The sequence below is a fragment of the Scardinius erythrophthalmus genome (assembly GCF_964197995.2).
Source record: "Scardinius erythrophthalmus genome assembly, chromosome: 11".
Classification (NCBI taxonomy): domain Eukaryota; kingdom Metazoa; phylum Chordata; class Actinopteri; order Cypriniformes; family Leuciscidae; genus Scardinius; species Scardinius erythrophthalmus.
Genome location: NC_138231.1, coordinates 4,769,446 through 4,792,071, shown reverse-complemented (window position 1 = coordinate 4,792,071; position 22,626 = coordinate 4,769,446). Strand labels below are relative to the sequence as shown.

At 38.0% G+C, this 22,626-nt stretch overlaps 1 protein-coding gene across 1 annotated transcript in view; it reads left to right on the top strand.

Moving 5' to 3' along the window:
• cd109 (CD109 molecule) overlaps positions 1-18,515 on the top strand; it is a gene marked incomplete at its 5' end in the record, with an annotated part of 24,219 nt that extends 5,704 nt beyond the window's left edge. Inside the window, 28 exons of the mRNA XM_081378121.1 lie at positions 1,235-1,274; positions 1,359-1,440; positions 1,516-1,609; positions 1,717-1,849; positions 1,985-2,094; positions 2,863-3,138; positions 3,256-3,354; positions 3,435-3,497; positions 4,417-4,593; positions 5,538-5,690; positions 6,209-6,298; positions 6,403-6,472; positions 7,198-7,288; positions 7,747-7,861; positions 7,941-8,054; positions 8,612-8,830; positions 9,580-9,721; positions 9,834-10,010; positions 10,091-10,172; positions 11,160-11,388; positions 12,240-12,411; positions 12,657-12,847; positions 14,601-14,747; positions 15,374-15,439; positions 16,062-16,198; positions 17,159-17,315; positions 18,061-18,163; positions 18,275-18,515. Coding sequence (XP_081234247.1) covers positions 1,235-1,274; positions 1,359-1,440; positions 1,516-1,609; positions 1,717-1,849; positions 1,985-2,094; positions 2,863-3,138; positions 3,256-3,354; positions 3,435-3,497; positions 4,417-4,593; positions 5,538-5,690; positions 6,209-6,298; positions 6,403-6,472; positions 7,198-7,288; positions 7,747-7,861; positions 7,941-8,054; positions 8,612-8,830; positions 9,580-9,721; positions 9,834-10,010; positions 10,091-10,172; positions 11,160-11,388; positions 12,240-12,411; positions 12,657-12,847; positions 14,601-14,747; positions 15,374-15,439; positions 16,062-16,198; positions 17,159-17,315; positions 18,061-18,163; positions 18,275-18,471 — 3,726 coding nt within the window. The 3' untranslated portion in view covers positions 18,472-18,515. The remainder of the gene's footprint in view (positions 1-1,234; positions 1,275-1,358; positions 1,441-1,515; positions 1,610-1,716; positions 1,850-1,984; positions 2,095-2,862; positions 3,139-3,255; positions 3,355-3,434; positions 3,498-4,416; positions 4,594-5,537; positions 5,691-6,208; positions 6,299-6,402; positions 6,473-7,197; positions 7,289-7,746; positions 7,862-7,940; positions 8,055-8,611; positions 8,831-9,579; positions 9,722-9,833; positions 10,011-10,090; positions 10,173-11,159; positions 11,389-12,239; positions 12,412-12,656; positions 12,848-14,600; positions 14,748-15,373; positions 15,440-16,061; positions 16,199-17,158; positions 17,316-18,060; positions 18,164-18,274) is intronic.
• Positions 18,516-22,626: the final 4,111 nt, after the last annotated feature.

Genomic DNA, 22,626 nt, shown 5'->3' with positions numbered 1-22,626 from the left:
AACGGACTCGGTCTCGACTCGGACTCGACCCTTCAAAGACTCCGGTCTTGACTCGGACTCGGCATAGGCGGTCTCGTCCCCATCACTACTTATACACAAAGATTATATGGGCACATGAACTCATGAATTATAACTTTATAAACGGTAATAACTTCAGGTAACGTCGGTCCGCACGTTCACAATCGAGTCGAGTTGGAGTAGTGTAATCTTAAGTGAGAGTAGATACCTCTTGCGGTTCAAACAAATAGGGCTGGGTAACAAACTTCAAGCTCCTCTGACATTTTTCTTTAAAAATCGTCATTTTAGACTTCTAATTCATGACTGGTGTTTTGTTTTCTCTTTCCTCTGCACTTCAGCATTCATCAATACGTCATGCGTCGGGTCAGAAGTCACTCTTCCGCCGGAACTAGACTCACGTACGGCCGTTGCCAGAAATCGGTTGTTTAGTTTATAAAGTTATAAATATGGATATATTTCTTACAAAAACGCATTGCTTCGCTTCGCTTCAGAAGGCCTTTACTAACCCCAAGAGTCGTATGGATTACTTTTATGATGGATCATGGATGCGCTTTTTTGGGCTTCAAAATCTAAGGTACCATACACTCCCATCATGCAGCTTGGAAGACCCAGGATATTTTTTTAATATACCGGTAACTCTGATTGTGTTTGACTGAAAGAAGAATGGCACATAGGCCTATACCTAGGATGGCTTGAGGGTGAGTAAATTATGGGATCATTTTCATTTTTGGTCGAACTAACCCTTTAAGGCCTGTTCACACCAAGAACCATAACTACACTGAACAAAATTATAAATGCAACACTTTTGTTTTTGCCCCCATTTTTCATGAGTACACAAAAGGCCAATTTCTCTCAAATATTGTTCACAAATCTGTCTAAATCTGTGTTAGTGAGCACTTCTCCTTTGCTGAGATAATCCATCCACCTCACAGGTGTGGCATATCAAGATGCTGATTAGACAGCATGATTATTGCACAGGTGTGCCTTAGGCTGGCCACAATAAAAGGACACTCTAAAATGTGCAGTTTTATCACACAGCACAATGCCACAGAAGTCGCAAGTTTTAAGAGAGCGTGCAATTGGCATGCTGACTACAGGAATGTCCACCAGAACTATATCGTTATCGTTATCGTTATCGTTATCGCCTTTGGTGTGAACGGGCCTAGTGATTTAATTGAATGCTCTTTATTCTAACACTTTTATTTTGGACATGCAGGATGTTGTACAGGAGAGATCGTTCATTGTGGACTACTATGGTGAGATTTCACATATGATACTTAACATTTATGATCAATGTTTTTTTTTTCCCCCAGACATTAATCTTAAATGTATGTTTACAGTGCTTCCTCGATTTGAGGTGAAGGTGAACGTCCCCTCCATCCTGCATTATGAAGACACACTGACAGGGACGGTCACAGCAAAGTGAGCGTTTGTCCTGAACAATAGTTGTATTATTCATTAAAAACACAAAAATAATACTTTTTCTTTTTTTCTCAGATATTTTTATGGGAAGCCCGTCAGTGGGCTGATGTCTGTGACATATATTCACGTATTCAATGGCCTCGATAGACGTTATGAACACAATGAAATGGTGAGTAGCCCACTAACGGTTTAAATTCAAACGGTTGAATATTATATGATTGAATATTGAAGTTTATGTTTGTTTGACTGTTCATCTGACTTCTTTTTACGGTGTAGATTGACGGATCTGCTGATATCACATTTGATGCGTCATTGTACAAACTGTCTTCTGATTACACATATTCATATTATGATGGACATGGGACAGAATATATCGACATTACCGTGAACGTCACAGAGGGCGTTACAGGTATGTCCTGTGACCGTCCTGTTGACATGAATCCAGCTGTCAAATAACTTTAACCAATCTGCATGCATATTAATAAACAAATTAAGAGGTCCTTTCATATTTGATTTGAGCTGTTTTTCATTTCTCTGCCTGTAGGTTTAACATGCAACAGCAGTGTGAGGGTTTCTATTGTGGATAATAAATATAATCTAGAGTTTCTGCAACATCCACAGATCATTAAACCCTCCATGACCTTCACTGCTCAGGTAAAGACAGAAGAAAAATCATTAGCATTACATTTTCGTCCATATTTTGAGTGAATTTGGTGAATTGTGTGAACATGTCCAGGGGCCACTATGTTAACGCTGTGTCTAAAGTACTTGTTTGACCAACTAGACTTTAAAAAGTTAGGACCAGTCTTGAAGAAACAATTTAGATGACTAACTTTTAAGACTAGTCTAAGCTTTCACCCTAAAAATCAAAGAGGAAAAAAAGAATTTATACTTTATACATAAAAAATAAAGCCTGTTTTTAGAAACGTTAAGATTTATTGTATTGAAAAATCTGAATTGTAAAACATCTCTGTTTCATTACTGTGTAGATATGTTTTACTTATGCTTACTTAAAATGATTTATTTATTAAAATTAGCATAAATTAAAGGCAGTACAAAAACCTACAATGATTTATAAATATCTATAATGATGTATAAATATATATATTTTTTCATGTAAGATATAATTATTTTCACATTAATGACAGTATTTAAATAAATTATAATTATTTTCGTATTATAAGTATTTAAGTAATATATTTAAATATTATTATATAATATATAATAATATGTTTAGTTGTCGTGAAAAAAATGTCATTATGTCAAATGTCAAATGAACAATAATTTCATTATGCAAAAAAATAAATAAAAAATTTGGTAAATTATCTTTATGCAATATTTATTTATTTAGAATTAGATAGTTAGTTAGTGAAATATGAGCCAGACATGACCAACAGGTTTTATGAGATTCATTCTCTCAAGGTGAAGTTAACTAGCTATGACCAGCGGGCCCTGAGTGCTGAAGAACAGAGCAGAAGTGTCCAGCTGACGGTGACCCAGCACAAGTACAGCCCCTGGACGTGGTCGTGGAACGAGAATGGTGCCATGGTGCCTCGCATGATGAACAGCACAACGACGTCAAGCTTCTCTCCCATGTTCGATATTCCAGTCCAAGATATCCAGCTTCCAGTGTCTGCTGATGGGGTGATGTCATTTCAGGTCCAGCTCTCTGACAGCGTTGCCACACTTGATATAGAGGTGCGAACACTTCATCCACATTTTACATGGCCTTGATATACGTTATGCATACTAGAAGTATGTAAATTGGGATGCAGCCAAGCACTAAGCAGTGCTTCCTCCTGATGTTGGTTTCAGGCCCGGTTTGAAGACACAGTCCAGCGTCTTCAGCTCTACAGGAGTTATTCTTCACCCAGTAGATCCTACATTCAGCTTCACAGAGACAGCGAGCCTCAGGTACTCAAGCGGTCTGTGTATATTTCCAGCTGTTATGTTTGTTTTCACTCCAGTTTGCACTGACAGGGTGACTTTTGCAGGTCGGACAGCCGCTGTTCTTGACTTTGGAGAGCAATTTTAACCTGACTAAATTCCACTACCTTGTAAGTATTTTCCATCAAGGGATAATCTATTTGATATGGAAGCCCATTTCCACCACATAAGAAAGAAAGTGCTTTGGTAAATCTTAATTATGACATACTGTAAGTCGAATTATTATGACATACTAAGTCATAATTTTGAGTTTTTGATGACAATTTGTTTTTTAAAAAGGTCATAATTATGACATACTAAATCATAATTTTGAGTTTTTGATGAAAAAAAAGAAAAAAAGTCATAATTATGACATACTAAATTATAATTTTGACTTTTTGACAGAATTGCTTTGGTAAATTTTAAATTAAGACATAAAATGTCAAAAATTACAAGTCATAATTTTGACTTTCTATGTCATGACAGAAAGGGGAAATTATGACAAAAAAGTCAAAATTATTAAATACTAAATCGTAATTATGAAATCAAATGTTGAAATTATGATTTAATGTCATAATTTCAACTTTTTATGTCAAATTATTTAATTATATTAGTTGTTGCATATTTGAAATGATGCAGTTATAATTCGTTACATTTGAAATATATTAACTTTAAATGTAATATTGAATAACACTATAATCAAGTACAGTACTTTCATGTGCTTTAGGATGTTAGTCAACAGATCAAAATAAGTTTACTTATTTAAATCACTACAAAAGATTATTAAAACATGATTACCAATGTACTTTTTGAAAGTGTACTTAAATTGTGTTAAGAAACACATAGTCATGAAAATGTACTCTTTCGAAGTACACTAAAGTGACCTTTTATTTCAGTGATATTATACTATCTGCAAGTACGGTACACTTTTAAGATTTGAAGTACACTACAATATGATTAAGCACCGTTCTTTTTCACATGGGTATCCTGTTAATGATATCTGTAGTAAGTCATCTGGGCATTTGTGAGAATGAGCCTGTGTTTGTGTAGGTGATGTCCCGCGGTCGGGTGGTGGATGCTGGAACGGTAAACTCCTCTTCCTTCAGTCTGAACACAGATCAGTCTTGGACTCCATTGGCTTGTGTGATGGTGTACTACACGCTTCCAGACGGAGAGATCGTCAATGATGCTCTACAAGTTTCTTTCACACAAGTTCTGAGAAACACAGTAAGAGTTCAGGACAACAGAAACATCACGGCATTACATAGTTAGGAAATACAACCTTAGAAAAGGTCAGGGTGGATATTCATAAATGTGATTTATTTTATTCTTCAATTAATTAAATAGTCATTGTTTTAGGCTACTACTGTAGGTTATCTTACCTATAACTTAATACTGGGTAATGTTAATATAGTCAAAGTTACAGTAAGAAAATCAAATAACAAAAGATTTCTTTTTAAAGCGTTTCATACTTGATTCCAGATGGATTTTCTTGTTGAATATCCTGAAATATGTCGATTTTAAGACAAAAATGTAACTGCTGAGCTTGACAAAGCCAGTACTGATAAAGACTGTATTAGAAAGAAATGACGTCAGTACATTAAATATGATGTCAAACAATTATTATATGAAGGACAAAATACCATGATGGGGTTAAACAGAAAAAAATCAGCAATTCTGAAATTTCAGTCGAATTTATTTTACTCAAATTATATTTTATTAATTTATTGAATTACATGTAACCCATTAAATGCAATTGTGTAGAATGTGGACATGCAAATATACTATTTTGCATATTATTTAATATATTTATAACATTATTTTCTGATATTTTGATGAAACATTTAACAATGAAATAAATTTGTGAAATAATTTGACAGTCTGCTTTTGCCTGCTTTTAATTACCGAAATAACATACCTTCATATAATTGTGAAGTGCAAACTATATAAGTGCAAACTGAATGTAAAGTTTTTGGACTCTTCATTCAATCCATGTTAGTTGCAATTAAATGAAAACGAATTATAGTTTAAATTTATATTAAATGCGGTTATTTGAATATTTAATCATTCTTGTTGAATATCCTTTTCCCCTCTGAAATGTGTCACATTACAGAAGTAAAATGAGTTGTAATGTCATTATAATCATGAATTTGACTTGATCTCAATTGCAGGTATCTCTGAGCTGGAGTCAGGATCGTGCCGGGCCAGCAGAATCTGTATCTCTCTCCGTTTCTGTGTCAGAGCCTGGATCTCTGGTGGGAATTCTGGTTGTGGACAAAGCAACAATGGACTCCAACAAAGACAGTGGCATTACAGAGACAAAGGTAATATGGTCTACTAGAGATTATAGATCATTTACGCTCACAGAATAATCTGAGACATCAACACTAGGGCAATATGGAGATCCATTGTTTTCCAACTCTCTCACCTGATGTCTTGTCTTGTTCAGTGTATTGAGGTTTAAAGTGTGGGAAATCAACTTTGGGATTTCACACGATTGTTTGTTCCCACAAAAAGATCTCATGATAAGTAAAGCTGGTCATCCTATGTAACCAAATGCCAACACCACTCCCGAATTTCACTTGTTGACAAAAGGAAGAAACTGAGAGTAATTGTATTTATCAGAACTAGGTGAACGGGTTTGATAGTGCACACACCATTGTGTAGTTCAGTTTGTTGTTCTGGATGTGATTTATAACAATAGCTGGTTTGTGATCAGCAAACACTGACTCCAGAGCAATTTGTCCTGATCTAAGATCAGCAAAATGAGCTTTTGTGTGTGTGTGTGTGTGTGTGTGTGTGTGTGTGTGTGTGTGTGTGTGTGTGTGTGTGTGTTTTGCAGGTGCTTGAAGAATTTCTATCATATAGCGGAGAGATGACCCATACAGATTACAGCGGCATGAAAATGGGAGATCCGTATTCCATATTCATGGTAGATCAGACACATGAATGTCATATGATGTTTCATTGTTATCTCAGGAACAGAAATGAATCACTTATTCCCACATGGTTTATGGACACTGTTTCATTCTGCAGATGTGCGGTGTCACGGTTCTGACAGATGCCAGGCTGAATCAGGAAAAGAATCTGTTGTTCCCTGCGTTTCGTAAGTCTTAAGACTAAACCTCCCCAAGCAACCCCTCAGAACACCCTAGCAACCACATAGTTGCACCCTGGCAACCACCTAAAACACAGATTTGCACCACTCACATTTTCTTAAGGCAAGACATATTGATCTCAATATGCACTCAAACATTTCTCAAGTTTTTCCAAGACCAAATTATGCTATCCATATTAATATTCCAGCTCATTTGTTGTTCAAATTTAAGGGTCAATGCAATTGTACCAATTGCAGGTGATTAAGGAATTTAGCTGGTAGGCCACTACATAGCCCAGTCTAGAGGTTATGAAAGCTTGGATAACAGTTTCAGCATCTTTATGGTTAAGGGAAGGACTTATGCGAACAATGTTGCGAAGGTGCAGAAAACAAGATTTAACAAGTTGGCAGATATGGTTCAAAACATAATTTAGAATCAAACAGTTCTCCCAGATTGAAAAGACTGAATTGGGAAAATAAATTAGTGTATTAAAATTAGGTCCATGACGTTTAATGATCTGGCCAAGAGGATATAAATTAGAATTAGTAGTGGACCAAGAACCGAACCTTGAGGCACACCACTTAAATATGTATTTTGGATGTTATGTGTTATAAGCAGACATATTATTGAAGCAGAAAAGCTCAAAATTGACCAGTGCCTGAAAAAAACAATGGTTTCCCTGTATTGTCTTCTGGTTCAATCGTTTTCTCACTAATGCTCATGGGTTCCACAGCAGGGGAGGGACTCTATCTGAATCAGATGGCTGATGTGGGTTTACGAAAAGACTTTCCTGAAACCTGGATCTGGCTGGATGCTAATATGAGGTACACGAGGAGAAATATGTCTGTCATTGAGCTGATTTTCACTAGGATAATACCTAACTGTATTAAAAATACTTTCTGAGCTATGAACAAGCAACTTCTGATGTTATAACTTTGTATGTTTACACTATGCAATCACTTAGGAATGAAAAATCACAAATCTATGAGATCTCTATATAATCCTAGACAGCATTGAGACGGAATGGAGAGCAAATGGAGACTTTTGAAGACTGCAAATATTTTCCCTAAAAAAAAAAGAGTGTAGGTCTATCAGTCATCCTGTAGAGTTTCAGAAGACACCTCAACAATGTCTCAAACTGTGCTCATATTTGCCAAGACACAAGGAAACGTTAGATATCACAATATGAATTTAATTGTTTCCCATCAAATTCTCAAAAGGTCTCTATTCACATTAATTTCATGCAAGCAATTTATGTCTGTTTTTATTTCTTACGTTGCAGTAATTCTGCCTCGGCTTCTTTCCCGGTGACCGTGCCGGACAGCTTGACCTCTTGGGTGGCCTTTGCTATCGTGATGTCAGAGAATCTGGGTTTGGGCATCAGCGCTCCTGCAGAGGTGAGGCATTGTGTACAGTTTACCTATCACTGAATATTAGTATGTATAACTGATTTTTAAAAAGGAGTTTGTTTCTCAGCTCACCGTGTTTAAAGATTTCTTCCTGTCACTGAATCTCCCGGCGTTCCTGATCCGTGGGGAACTGCTACTGCTGGAAGTCAATTTATTTAACTATAAGGATGAGGATTTGGAGGTGAGATTTGTGTTTGTAAAAGCAGTCAGTAACCCAGCTAACGGGGAATGTTCTCTCAAAGTTATGAACAAACAATCTTCCAGTAACATTAATAGAATAATCGTTCATAGTTATCTGGTCTAATGTTTTCAAAACGTTTACACAAAATTTTACACAAAATCGTTAATGGAACGTTTTTTTCCATCATTTTTGTCAAATTCTAAAATTATAATTTTTTTTTTTTAACTGGACGTTTTGGACATTCAGGGAACATTCAGAAATAACGTTTTTACAACTTAATGAAAACGTTAGCAAAATGTTCCTAGAACATATTTTTGTTAGCTCGGACTGTGCACTCAAGTATTTGCTCAGCATTATTATTATTGTTGCTCAAGTTATTTGAACAAACCTCTTGACTCACAAAATGAAACTCTGGCGCACAGCTAAATGAAAGTAAAACAGTTTGTGAATACTGTTCTATTATGTTGACTTTGACACATGTTACTGTAGGCTTGTTCTGTTGTAAGTGAATTATAGCCTGCTGAAAACAACTCTCTTCATGTCTTTTTCCGTCACAGGTGATGGTTGTTGTTGCAGAGAGTTTGGAGTTTGAATTTGTGTCACCAGACAATAGAGAATTATCTATGAACAATGTGAGGAAAGTCTCAGTGTTGAGTCAGAACATTACGACGCTCCTGTTCCCCATCAGAGTCACAGCACTGGGAGAGATTCCCATCTCTGTCAAAGCCACATCCATCTACACTTCAGACTGGGTCTACAAGACTGTTCTTGTCAAGGTGATTCATGCCAGCATGATATAAAAAATGTATTTAGACATTATTTTCATAACAGTTAAGCCCATTTTTGCCTGGACATCTGGACATTCTTGAAACATTTGTGATGATTTCTATTTCTTGGAGCAAAGCAATATTTGTAATGCATTTAAGTTTTTATTTAAACAAATTGAAGACAAACAATTTAGTTTTGCATTTTGACATTATTTTCTTGACAATTGACCAAATTTTCTCCTCATATGGTTATGACTGTAATGCATCTGGACATTTTTTGATTTTTTCCTCAATATTTTGCTGATTCTATATTTATTACAGCAAAGCAATTTTTTAATAATAAGTTGATATTTTTATTTTAAACAAATAAAGATAATACAACAATTTATTTTAATATTTAAAAAAAAATTCATGACAAAAATGATTTAAAAAAAAGCCAATTTTTGCCATATTTTTTCAGTCATGTATGAATGTAAAGCATCTGGACATTTTTAGCTGTTTTTCTCATTATTTTTGATCATTCTATATTTATTACAGCAAAGCAAAATCTGTAACACATTCATATTAAAATAAAGACAGTGCAACAATACATTTTTGCATTATTAATTTTTTTTTCATGATAAAAAAAAACAAAAAACAAAAAAAACAATTTTTTTTTATGATTCTATATTTAACATACAACAAATGCTATCATAGTGTGTAGCAGCTGGGAAGTGGAAAATCCTAAACTCGTTTTGTGTTGAATGATTTCTCTCTAGCCAGAGGGACTGGAACAGTCGTCAACTCAAACATTGTTTCTGGAGTTTCCCCTGAACCAGAACACATTGTCTAGGACGATTGCGTTTCGTTTTCCTGCAGATGTGGTTTCTGACAGTCAGAGGGCCACAGTATCTGCTGTGGGTATGTGTCCTCACCCTGTGTTTCTATTGTAAGAGGTTTTCTGGCTGTTATCAGGCTTCTTTTGAGTGCAAACATCTTATCTGACCCTCTTCTATATGTAACTATGTTGAAGGTGACGTTCTGGGCCCATCCATTGGAAATCTGGACTCTCTCATTGAGATCCCTTACGGTTGTGGTGAGCAGAACATGATCCATTTTGCTCCAAATATTTATGTTCTGGAGTACCTGAGAAATACCAAGCAAGCCGAGGAACAGACCAGGAGCAAGGCTATGAGCTACATGATGGAAGGTGAGTGTTGATAAGTCTTATAGTCCTGAGAAACACAGCAGAAGTCCTTGAGTTAACACGTCTGTTCTGTTTGATTGCAGCATATGAACGTGAGCTTTCCTACCAAAGGCTTGATGGCTCCTTCAGTGCTTTTGGAGACAGTGATTATTCTGGCAGCACATGGTATACATAAATAAATACAGCAGCTTAAACTCTACCCCAAAAACTTAGGGCCCTATCATACACCCGGCGCAATGCGGGCCAGACGCGACGCAAGTATTTTTTGCTAGTTTCAGTCCGACGCAGTTATCATTTTCACGTCCTGCGCCACGTTGTTTAAATAGCAAATGCATGGGCTGCTGGTCTGTGTGTTCAGGCACATTGTTGGTGCATTGATATTTTTTTTTTTGTTATTTAAAGGGTCCATTAGTAATGCCTATAGACGGGTCCACTCTGCTTATTACACACATAGGGATGCGCTGCAGCACACAAACTAGCCAAATATTAAAAATAAAAGGATTACAATGTAAAAGATTGATACTGTGTTCATAAAGATATGGTGGAATCCGGCTTGTCCCGTAAATGGTCTGCTCGCGCACATTAATCTCGCGTACACACACACACACACACACACACACACACACACACACACACACACACACACACACACACACACACACACACACACACACACACACACACACACACACACACACACACAGCTTTAACCTCGCACACGAGCAGAACCGTTTCCTCTCTGGAGTAGCGTTCAGTCTTACCACTTGCAGATTGCGCCATGTAAATAGCGAATCCGCCATGGCGCGAGCGCAACTGGCTTTTAAAGGGAATGGGAGATGAGACTCTGATTGGTTTAACGCACGGCACGTTACGCCCAAAACACATCCATTACTCATTAAGAGAATAGAGACAACCCTTTTAGACCATGCACTGGGTGCGCCGACCATTTTTCCCATCGTCAAACTAGCAAAAGTGGATTCGGACACGCCCTAAGTGCACTTGCGCTATGCGCTTTAGACCATGCGCTTAGATCGTTAAAATTGGGCCCATAGTCTTTCCAGTTCAGTACTGACTTCAGAACCGATGGGTGAAAATGAAATCAAACACAAATCAAGTGTATGAGTGATTGGTGGTTTGCTTTGTGATATTCAGGCTGTCAGCGTTCGTGCTCAGGTGTTTCCTCCAGGCTCAAGCCTTCATTTCCATCGACCCGGGGGTTATGCTGAGGACAGCATATTGGCTGTCTGTCCATCAGGACCCTGACGGGTCGTTCAGAGAGCCGGGTCAGGTCATCCACACAGAGCTCCAGGGCGGTCTGGATGGACCTGTGTCTCTCACAGCGTACGTCCTCATTGCACTTCTGGAGGACGTTGAATACAAGGTGAGTTCAGGCAGACTGATGGATAGATGGATGGATGGATGGATGGATGGATGGATGGATGGATGGATGGATGGATGGATGGATGGATGGATGGATTATCACAGATAGATAGATAGAGACAGATTGACGGACAGACGGATAGACAGATAGATAGATAGATAGATAGATTATCATAGATAGATAGATGGATGGATGGATGGATGGATGGATGGATTATCACAGATAGATAGATAGAGACAGATAGACGGATAGATAGATAGATAGATAGATAGATAGATAGATAGATAGATTATCATAGATAGATAGATAGATAGATAGATAGATAGATAGATAGATAGATAGATAGATAGATAGATAGATAGATAGATTATCATAGATAGATAGATAGATGGATGGATGGATGGTTGGATGGTTGGATGGATGGACGGACGGACGGACGGACGGACGGACGGACGGACGGACGGATAGATATAGACAGACATACAGACAGATAGATATATTATCAGAGATAGATAGTTAGATAGACATACAGATAGATAGATATCACAGACAGACAGACAGATAGATAGATATCACAGATAGATATCACAGACAGATAGATAGATAGATTATCTGAGATAGATAGATAGATAGATAGATAGATAGATAGATAGATAGATAGATAGATAGATAGATAGATAGATAGATAGATAGATAGATAGATAGATAGATAGATAGATAGATAGATAGATAGGCATACATACAGACATACAGATAGATAGATAGACAGATAGACAGACATATTGATTGATTGATTGATTGTTTTCATTCACGATTGATTTTTGAGGAGACTGTTTTGTGTCTCCTGCTAGAGTACATATGAAGGCAGTGTGTCTTCTGCCTTGAGTTTCCTGAAGTCTCGACTGGCTCAGGGAATCTCCAGTAACTACAGCCTGTCTTTAGTCACCTACGCTCTGTCACTGGCCAACAGCACCAGCGCTCCATCTGCCCTCACACAGCTGCTGAACAGAGCACTAGTTGTCGGTAAATATACCCTACATGTACTCTCTGAGGAGTAAAACTATTGTCTGCGGTAATCGACAGCATGCCACAGATGTGAAACATACATAACCCATTAGAAAATAACCGATACATTTCCTTTAATTCCACACAGTGTGGCGACCAGCTGTACTCTTATGGATGAGTGTCAAACCTGGCACAGTAAAATGTGTTAAACGCTAATGTGTTTATAATAGTAGGATGGTAACGCTGCATTCTGGGTCTTTCAGATGGAGTGCCAACTTGGAGATCTCCAGGCGACATCTTGTACAATTCCTGGCAGCCGCGTTCAGCCGACATTGAGATATCTGCGTATGTACTGCTCTCCATGTACAGACTGAAACTAATAGATCAAGGATTCAGTCTGATGAAGTGGCTCAGTCAGCAAAGAAACCATCTCGGGGGATACGGATCCACTCAGGTGTGTTAAACAGACGTTCAACTCATGAAAGACAATAGAAACTGTTTATATGGGACAGAATGACTGAACGTAGACCGCACTTGGCTCCTGAAATGAATGTCGACATTTTAGAAAGACTGGGTTACAATGGAAGTCACATGGCCAATGTTCTTGAAGCTTTAAAAGCAGAAATGTGTTGCTTATAATTTTGTAAAAGCACTTACATTAGTTTTTCTCTGAAAACTCTTATTTGAACTTTAAACAGAAGATATTAGTAAGCATTTTTTTCCATACTAAAATCATATTAACACTTATTCTACATCTCTTGCTGTAATATTGAAACAGTGAGTATTTGAATGTTTGTGGATTCACTTATTCACCAGTGCCTCAGAGTTTTGCTTTTTTTTAAAGAAAAAAGTGGAAATCACACCACAAATGAACCTGGAAATATTCCTTTAAGAAAGTAAACAGGCTTATACATCTATTGAGGTATTAATTAGTGTCCCAGTGTTTATGATTACACACATCTTTGATCTAACAAACCCACTGATTCAGGGAGATGAATTTGTTGGCAGGCGAATGTTTCAATTGGAAATCAAGATCTGTGAGAGGCCATCGAGGAGAGAAAAGAAAATGTACTTTTAATTTTAAAAAGAGCCTCATGATATTAACCCGGATGTCTGGCTCCGAGCGGCCTGCGTTCTGTCAGGAACACTAACCTCAATGAGGACTAGCAGTTTCCCGGGACGTTGAGCATTAATAAAGCGCTGCAATCATGCTGAAGCCCTTTGGTTTGACACAACAACTTGAATCCAACAGGAGAACATCTGACTGCGCTTGCCAAGAGAGTTTGTTTGAGCATGTAAAGATTAAAGGATGTGTGGCTGTTTCTGTGCTCTTCTCTGCACATGTGCGGTGTTATTTACCAGATGGCAGGAGATTGAAAGCTAGGTTTCTGTGACACAGATGCAGCTGAGACCATGTTTACTCCTGGTATTAAGACAAGCTGTGGTCGATCGGATCACAAGTGGACGACGCTAAATACAGGTGTAAACGGGGTCTAAAACGTTTTGAGCTTGTCCAATTCTGACCACTTCCAGAGGTAGATGAAAACACATTAGACTGGATTGCTTTCGTAATGTAAACGCTAATGAGGTCGAATGTGTTCAAACAGCCACAAAAGACCGTCTACTCTCCGTCTACTGACCTGATGCGTAAACATTATGGGAAGAGCTCTAGTTAGAAGAGATTTAAACTTTGTCTCCTGAAGATAAAAAACATACCAAGCACAATGTTCTCTCTCCATTCCTGATGTCTAACACACACTCACAGCGTTCAGCTGGTCTTTCGGCTGTCAGAGCAGAAACTAAAGATGATACTCTCCATGTGTTTTTTCTCTGGTCACGTTCATATGTAAATTGCGTGAGCTTATTTTGTCCATTAGATCGAAAGATCTGAAAAAGTCCATACATTCACCCTCCCCTTGAAGAAATCAGGACAGAAGTGGATGAAAGTGGACAAAAGAGATGGATTAAAACACCAGGTGTAAACGGGAATGTGTTTCCCTCGTCTACTTGTGATCCGATCGACCAAAAAGCATCTTAATACCAGATGTAAACAGGTCCTGAGAGATGAACACATCTGCCATTTACACATGAAATCAAAATGGACATGCTTATCCCATTTTTCCCTTGTTGAATGCCGTTTTTGTTGTTTTGATCAGTTCTGAAGCTTTATTGTAATATTTGTGCTCTGTGTTTTTCTTTATTGTCAGGATACGGTGATGGCGTTGCACGCACTGTCAGTCTACGCCACCATTAACAACGGCGAGTTCGTGGATCTCACCATCACGGTGAACGGAGCTGCCATGTTCAACATAGACAGATCCAATTACCTGCTGCAACAGAGCCAAGAACTTCCCGTATGTACAGTATATAATACACAGTCTAGATCTGTGCTGACACCAACTCACACAACAACTTATTCAGCAAGGGTGCATTAAATTGGTCAAAAGTGACGGTAAAGACATTTAATGATACAAAAGATCTCTGTTTCAAATAAATGCTGTTCTTTTGAACTTTCTATTCATCAAAGAATCTTGAAAAAAGTTATCATGGTTTGACAAGATTGTTAATGATCAGAAATAATTCTTGAGTAGCAAATCAGCATATTATAATGATTTCTGAAGGATCATGTGTCACTGAAGACTGGAGTAATAATGGTGTTCCAAGCACAAAAGATAGATATTGAAAATTCAGCTTTGATCACAGGAATAAATTACATTTCAAAATATATTCAAATAGAACACAAGTATTTTAAATTGTTATAATATTTCACAATATGACTGTTTTTACTGTATTTCTGATCAAATTCATGGTGAGTAAAAGAGACTTCTTTTAAAAAACATTAAAAAATCTTACCGACCCCAACAGTAGTGAATAACTCACAAGAATTTGAAAGTTATCATTGCAAATAACTGTTTGCGACTTCAGTAATTTGTCAAGATCTGCTAAGCGAAGCATGCTAATGTTTGGTTTGCCTCTACAGATTGATGCAAGTGAGGAGATTGACGTTGAAGTGGCGGCAGAGGGTAAAGGCATTGCTCTGTTTCAGGTATGTCTAAACTCGTAGTTAACATCTGCCAGTACGTTGTGATCAAAACAGACGTCATGCACAGCAGATGCAGTGTGCGCGAAACAGGCACAAAAAACCCTGGTTGAGAATTTGGTCTGGTACAAAAGCAAATATTATAGCTAAAAAGTAAAACAAGTTGCTTGTTGAACAACAAGTGGACCGTCCTGATAGTTTAGCAGGATCAAGCTATCACCTGCCAAACAGCAGGTTATGAAGGTTCAGCAGCTGTGAATAATAACTGAAATCCCCATAAAGATAAATAGAGACGTAATGGCTTTCTGAGTCCAGTGTGTAATTATACCTGTGATTGCTGGCCATGGAGCACGTAAACGGCCCAGGCGCTGAGACACCAACAACATCTTGAGCTGCTTTGAGAAGCAGTGAAACAGTAAAACTGTGTCCAGATCTCTGTTCTTCAGAAGATTCACGAAAGCAGACTTGACCTGATGTTTGTTCATTTGTGCTTCAGACGTGAATGATTTCTCAAATCATCTGACTTGTTGAGGAGAGATGTGCTGTTGCTGTGTGCTGTTTACGAAGCGATAAAATGGGAAAACAACTCCCTAAGACTTGTATCATTAATTTTCTCTTACTCTTTCAGCTTACTGTGTTCTACAACGTGATAAACTCGAGAAGGTCTCTCAGACGGCGTGATACACACACAGATGAAGCCTTTTATTTGTATATAGACGTAATGGACAATGAGGAGTTTCGTGTAAACCTTCACATATGTTTCAGGTGAGCGGTTGGACTGAACACACACGCACGACTCGCTTTTTTCCAAAATTATTTCATCAGCACCAAAAAATGTGATTAAAAAGTCAACAAAACAATAGGGCTGCTCGATTATGGAAAATCATAATCATGATTATTTTGGTCAATATTCAGATCATGATTATTTAACAAGATTACTCATTGTCTTTGGAAACATCACACATTTATTGAAAAAAAAAAAAATTTGTGTAAAAAAATAATTGCATGTACTGTATGTATGTATGTTTGTTTATATATATATATATATCTTGATTGTTTTCAAAATATCAAAATCGTAAATCATGAAAATTAATTTGAAATAATTGCCCAGCTCGAAAAAACTAAATACAGCGGCCCCAAACAAGTATTTACATTTGAGCTGCAATTAAAAATGTATTTGCATTTACATAACAAACTATCAAAAAAAATGGCATTTATTTATATAAAAACATTATTTATTTAAAAAGGGACACTGCACATTAATAAACATTGAAATAAATGTACCATTTTTAGCTGATGTTATCAGGAAGAAAAGAAAAAAACATGCAGCACAATTAAATACAAATAAGTAGCATGTTTACCAATAAGATAATAAAAGTATAATATTTTTTACAAACAGTGTCGTTATAGATGTAAAAAGAAACATCAGTGTCGACATCAAAGCAGCACACTTGAATAATAAGATGTATATTCTACATCATCAAAATTTACATTTATGCATTTAGCAGATGCTAAATGAGGAACAAAAGCAATTCATCAATGAGCGATCAATAATCATACTATACAATGTCAGGTTTCTTTGACAACTAGCAATATTCTATATATAATGCAAATCATAAAACTCTAAGTATTTATGTCCTAATACTTCTTGGGGCCGCTGTAGATATTTATGGAATCTCTTTTTAGTAGAAATCTGTCTGAAAGCATTTTGTCCATTTCTTTAAGTCTGAGGGACGGCCAGGGCCTGAGTCAGACGGGTATGGCCATACTGGACGTGGGTTTACTTACAGGCTTCAGTTTGACCCAAGATGGTGTCCAGATAGATGATCTAGTCAGAAGAGTGGAGACGCCTTCAGGACGAGTTATACTTTACTTAGACACGGTGAGTTCCTCTTAGCAACTTAATTACTTAAGGCTGGCCCACATTAACAGATTTGTATAATTGTATCAGATTTTCTAAATGTGACATGACATTCTCACTATATCTCTCGTGGTCAAACGTGACTTTAGAGTAAACAAACATGGCGGACGACGAGCAAGAAGAAATGGCCATAATAGTGTTTGGACAGGATTTCTGATGTTAAATTACTATTTTAATTGGATATTTATGGTCACTCTTAACACACCTCACACTACTGGATAAAATAACATCAAGATAATGGGGACTTCACCTAGGATTGGAAGGGGAGAATTGGGCCTAAAATTGGCCGTAATATCTTGTAGTGTGGGCCAGCCTTTACTTATATTCATTCAATATTTTATTATAAGGGTGCTAAGTCTGCTCTGCAAAAATAACTTTATTATAATCTTATTTTTCCTATGAATTAAGTTTATTTTTCTGACCCCTTTGGCAGATTTATTTTTCTTGTTTTAAGCAAAAACAATTTTTTCCAGAAAACAAGACTTAATATCTCCTGTCATTTTGCTTCTCAAGTAAATGTATCTTGATTTCAGAATGTTTATATATTTGTACTGGAAAACAAGACACAAATACTAAGCAAGAAAATCCATTTTTGCGGTGTGTTTTTGTTCTTATGATGGTTTATTTGGTTATTTTTTTGTGTGCATTATGCATCAGATGGTTCGTGGCTGTATCTCCAATTTTATCATCTTTCCTCTCATCACAGGTGACCATATTCGAAAAGTGCATTGAAATATCCACCATAATGGACTTTAAGGTGGCCAATGTCCAAGATGCTGTGATGATGATCTACGACTACTATGAGCCGCGTAAGACTCTTTAAATAATTGCTCCAAACAATTTAATTCATGGTCCTTCATATGATGTTCTGCTCCAGTATGCTTTTCAAGTTCCTTGTTTCATTCTCTTATCCTCTGCAGAACGGAGGACAGTGCGGTCCTACACATCTGAGATAAGACAGCACATGTCTGTGTGTTCGCTGTGTGGGTCAGATTGCTCCCAGTGTGGGGCTCAAGACATCAGGGTGACTGATGGGACGTCCTCCATCAGCCAACATCCACTTCTGGCTCTGAGCTTGACCACAGCACTCCTCATCCTCCTGTCAATCTACAACTAATCAGTGTGTTCCCTACACCGCCAAACCATTATAATCAATAACATTCTACCACAAGCAAAGTTTGTGTAAATTATTTAAAAAATTTCTGTAAATGTGATTTTTTTTATTTTATGAAAATTGACAGATTTAATTTAGTGCAACAATGAATGATTTTACAAACAGTTTAGACAGAACTTTGTTTCTTTAAATTACTTTACTGACAACTTAATGAAAAATAAGTGATTAATTAATTAATTAATTAATTAATTAATTATGAGTGGATAAGGGATGCTTTTGTTTTTAGATTTTTCCATTTTTTTGTTTTGTTTGTTTTTGTTTTAATTTTGAGCATAATTGAAATGGTAATTCAGGGTCAGGGGCAAAACTGATCAATGAACTTTTTAAATGTGAACACTGTGATTCTTAAATTCCTTGTCACCATTATAATAATCCACTGTGTTAAATATGGATAATGTTGTAAATTACCACAATTACAAATTTCCCAGTATTAAATGTGTTCATGTCTTTTTTTGATCTTGTAAGTTGAAACCTCTTTAATTCGTAAATTGGAAATCTTTTTAAAAGTTTTGACTTCTACCAGACTAACGCCGGCATCACCTTAAAAACGAAATATCAGAGGCTAAATGCTATTGCAGTCACATGTTTTAGATCAGTTTACTTTATTTTTTATGTTTTCTCTCTTTTTTGCATTATAAGTGATGCCATGATTAATTTAGCAGCTCCATGTACAGTATGGTTGTTGTCTCATAATTGCAGAAATTTCATCAACATGAACACATACATTTCTATTTTGCCATCATGCAAGATGAACACACTGAAGGCTGATTTCTTAGTTTTGTGTTTTCAGTTATGTGGTTAGAAACATTGTACACATACTGTATAGACACTATTAAATCAATTTACACAATGTGACATCATATCTTTGCTAAAATACTCAACTTATTAGGTAATGTGCTGGTCTTAAAGCTGGTCTCCCAGCCTGACCATCAGACGAGACTCTTCAGATCAGTTAGCCAAGTTGGGAGACTAGCTAACCAAAGTTTTTCCACTGCATTGCCACAATATTTATGCATAGGATTTACAATTTATCTAACTGATTCTGGGCTTGTGGAATAAAGAGCAGACCCAATGAGCAGAGGATTGAACCAGCAGGACACGTTAACTGCAAACGTTGACTCTACATCCTGCTTGTTTTCGTTTAGTGATGAGCGTCTTTGGCCCAAGAGTTGAAAACGAGACAAATGTGCTCCATAGTCAGAGCCAATCAAACACAACACCGCAATTCAAGATGGCAAAACCACAGACTTAGTTGATCTTATGACAAGAGCAGTTGTAGTCACCCTGTATGAGTGTTTACGACAAAGTATCGTAATGAGCCCAAGATGTGTTTGGATTCATTAGAGATCCATGAGTCTGTTTTACTGAGCATGGTGAAGTTCAATCTCTTCATTTCTCCATGTTCACAAATATTGAGCCATACGGTACATTTTTCCTGCCACCTCATTAGTGCGGCCCACATAGCCGCGTTTCCACTGTCGGGCCAGTGCGAGCCAGGGCTTTAAACGTGCCGTGCTGGGCTAATAGCCTCGGGCTAATAGCACCGGGCCTGCGTTTCCACTGTCGGGCCAGAAGCTCCACAGTGCTTCACTAAAACACGCCCGTAACACGCCTCTCTGGAACAACGTCACACTAACCCATCATTTCACCAACAAATGGAAGTTTTATCAGAAAACTAATCAGAAATCCCTGGAAACAGCGTTGAAAACAAACATGATAAAAGCGACCGTTTGCTGGCATTTTTGTTGTTTACTTGAATATTTAAAACCCAAACATTGATGTTTTACCACAGGTTTACAATAAAAAGTGATAGGCCTACATTAATCATAATGAATTAATTTATGTCAAAATTGCACATTAGACACTCAGAAATAAATTACCGTTAGGTCTATTTCACAAGAAAGAGGACACACTTACTTCTTCAGTCGCGTCTGTTTCTGTTTATCTGGTAGTTACAGGACATCACATTTAAAAAGAATGATAATTTCTAAAAAATATATGCCACCAAAAATACGACCTGAGGAGCTTTAGCACTCTTTCGACTCCCATACAGATATTTTCAGTCAGAGAAACAGAGGAAGCTCCCGAAAAAAAAGTTGCTTTATTTTATGATAGTCCGGTATAAAGAGACGAGACATAGGCTACTGACAGATCAAATAAAAACATGATTGTGATAGCCTTTATGATTGGTCTGATTTCTTCAAGCGTTCAATATGTTTTTTTACTATGCGTATCTTCAAGCGTTTACTATAGCCCCTTTCACACAGAGATTCCGGAAAATACACGGATAAAGTGACCCGGGATTTGACCCGGGTTCGTTTGATTTTGGTTCATTCACCATGCCAGTGATTTTGCGGAATCAGAGAGTGACGGGCCAGAAATCCTGGCCGTTGGCCCCGAGTAAGCCCCGATCAAGCCCCGGAAGTGACAGTGGAAACGTGACTGGCCCTGGCACGCACTAGCACGGCCCGGCCCTGGCCCGACAGTGGAAACGCGTCTATGGAGAGCTTTATCTAACAGGAAACGCATCATAACATGGTTCCATCCTGACCCGCAGGCCCGCGTTTCCTTTTGAAGTCCAAATCCTCCACCTTCACATTGACAGTGTGATCTACACATCCTTGTAAACAACAGATTACTTATTCAGTGTAAACACATGGATGCTGTGGTGTAAGAGGAATTTATTTCTGTCATGTTTTTCTTTATTTAAGCCCTGTCTGTCCAGCTAGAGATTTTTTTATAAACGGATGTTTCGAAATGTATATCAGTCGATATGATCGTTTGATCTACTTCCCATTAAATGTTAGGTGCTGTAATACAGAAATGATAGTTTTTGTAGTTGTCACATAAATATAGCATATTTGTGTGCATATAAATATAGATATTTAGATATTTGGTTTCTGTTTTGTTTTCATGGACTTTTAGATTGTAACTTTGTTTTCTGTGTTTCCTTTTTGTTTCCATGGAATGGAATGTTTTAGAATGGTTTAATTGGTTGTCATAGTGACTCATTGTTGGATTGATTTGGCTCACCTGACCTGCTATGCACATTTTAGTGTTGGTGAGTGGGTGTTGGTGCAATGTGGTTCCCCTCACACAATCAGTATCGTAGAGGAAGGCAATGCCAGTTCTGCAACAGACCCAGAGACCAGCCAGTGTTCAGCCCCGTCCTTCTGATGAGACGTTAAACCGAGGTCCTGACTCTCTGTGGTCATTACAAATCCCATGGCACTTCTCGTAGAAGAGTAGGGGTTAATTAATTAATTAATTCATATCCATCACAGATTTAGAGCCTGAGTCTGCTATGAAACCAGTGCTAGAGCCAACACCCAGGGTCATTTTCATTCCGGAGCCTGAGCCAATAACAGAGTCTGACTCCAGAGTCAGACAAGTGTCTATCATTGAAGGCATTTTAGTGGAGTATGACAGCATGAAAAAGAGCCTCACAAATACTCCCGAGGATGTGTTGTGCCCGGTCCCCATAAAATGGTATGATAAAGTGGAGTACGTCATATCTCAAGGTCTCCAATCTCCGCTGGTCCCGGCCAGCCTCAAGTCGCCTTCGTTGCCTCTGGTCCAGCCCAGCCTCCCACTCCCTCCTCTTTTGACAACGCCATTCAGTTCCTCGCCCCACCTCCTCTGGCTCCCTTCAGCCCCTCGGATCCTCCTTTGGTGGCTCCGGCCAGCTCCTTGGATACACCTTGGGCTTTCCGGTCTCCAGCTCCACCCTGGTGTGTTGATCCCCTGGCTCCACCTCAGCCCGTCGGCTCCTCGCTCCCTCTGCTCCACTTGGGACATCATCTGCCTCAGTCCTCCAGCACCTTGGCTCCACCTGGCCGCTACATTAACATGGCTCTGCCTGGATGGCCTCTTTATCTCCTTGGTTTTGCCTGGGTCTCATTTTTCCCAATCCCATCTCTGTCGGTTGGGTTTCTGGCTCCTCCCTCCGTCAGTTTCAACGGGGGCCTTCATCCTGGTGGCCCTTTGCTGGGTCGCTCTCTGGCTCCTCCCTCCGTTGACTCCACTTTGGTTGACTCCTCTGCCGGCTCCTCCAGGGTCGTTTATGTCTCTGGTTCCTTGTCCACCTCAATAGCCCCG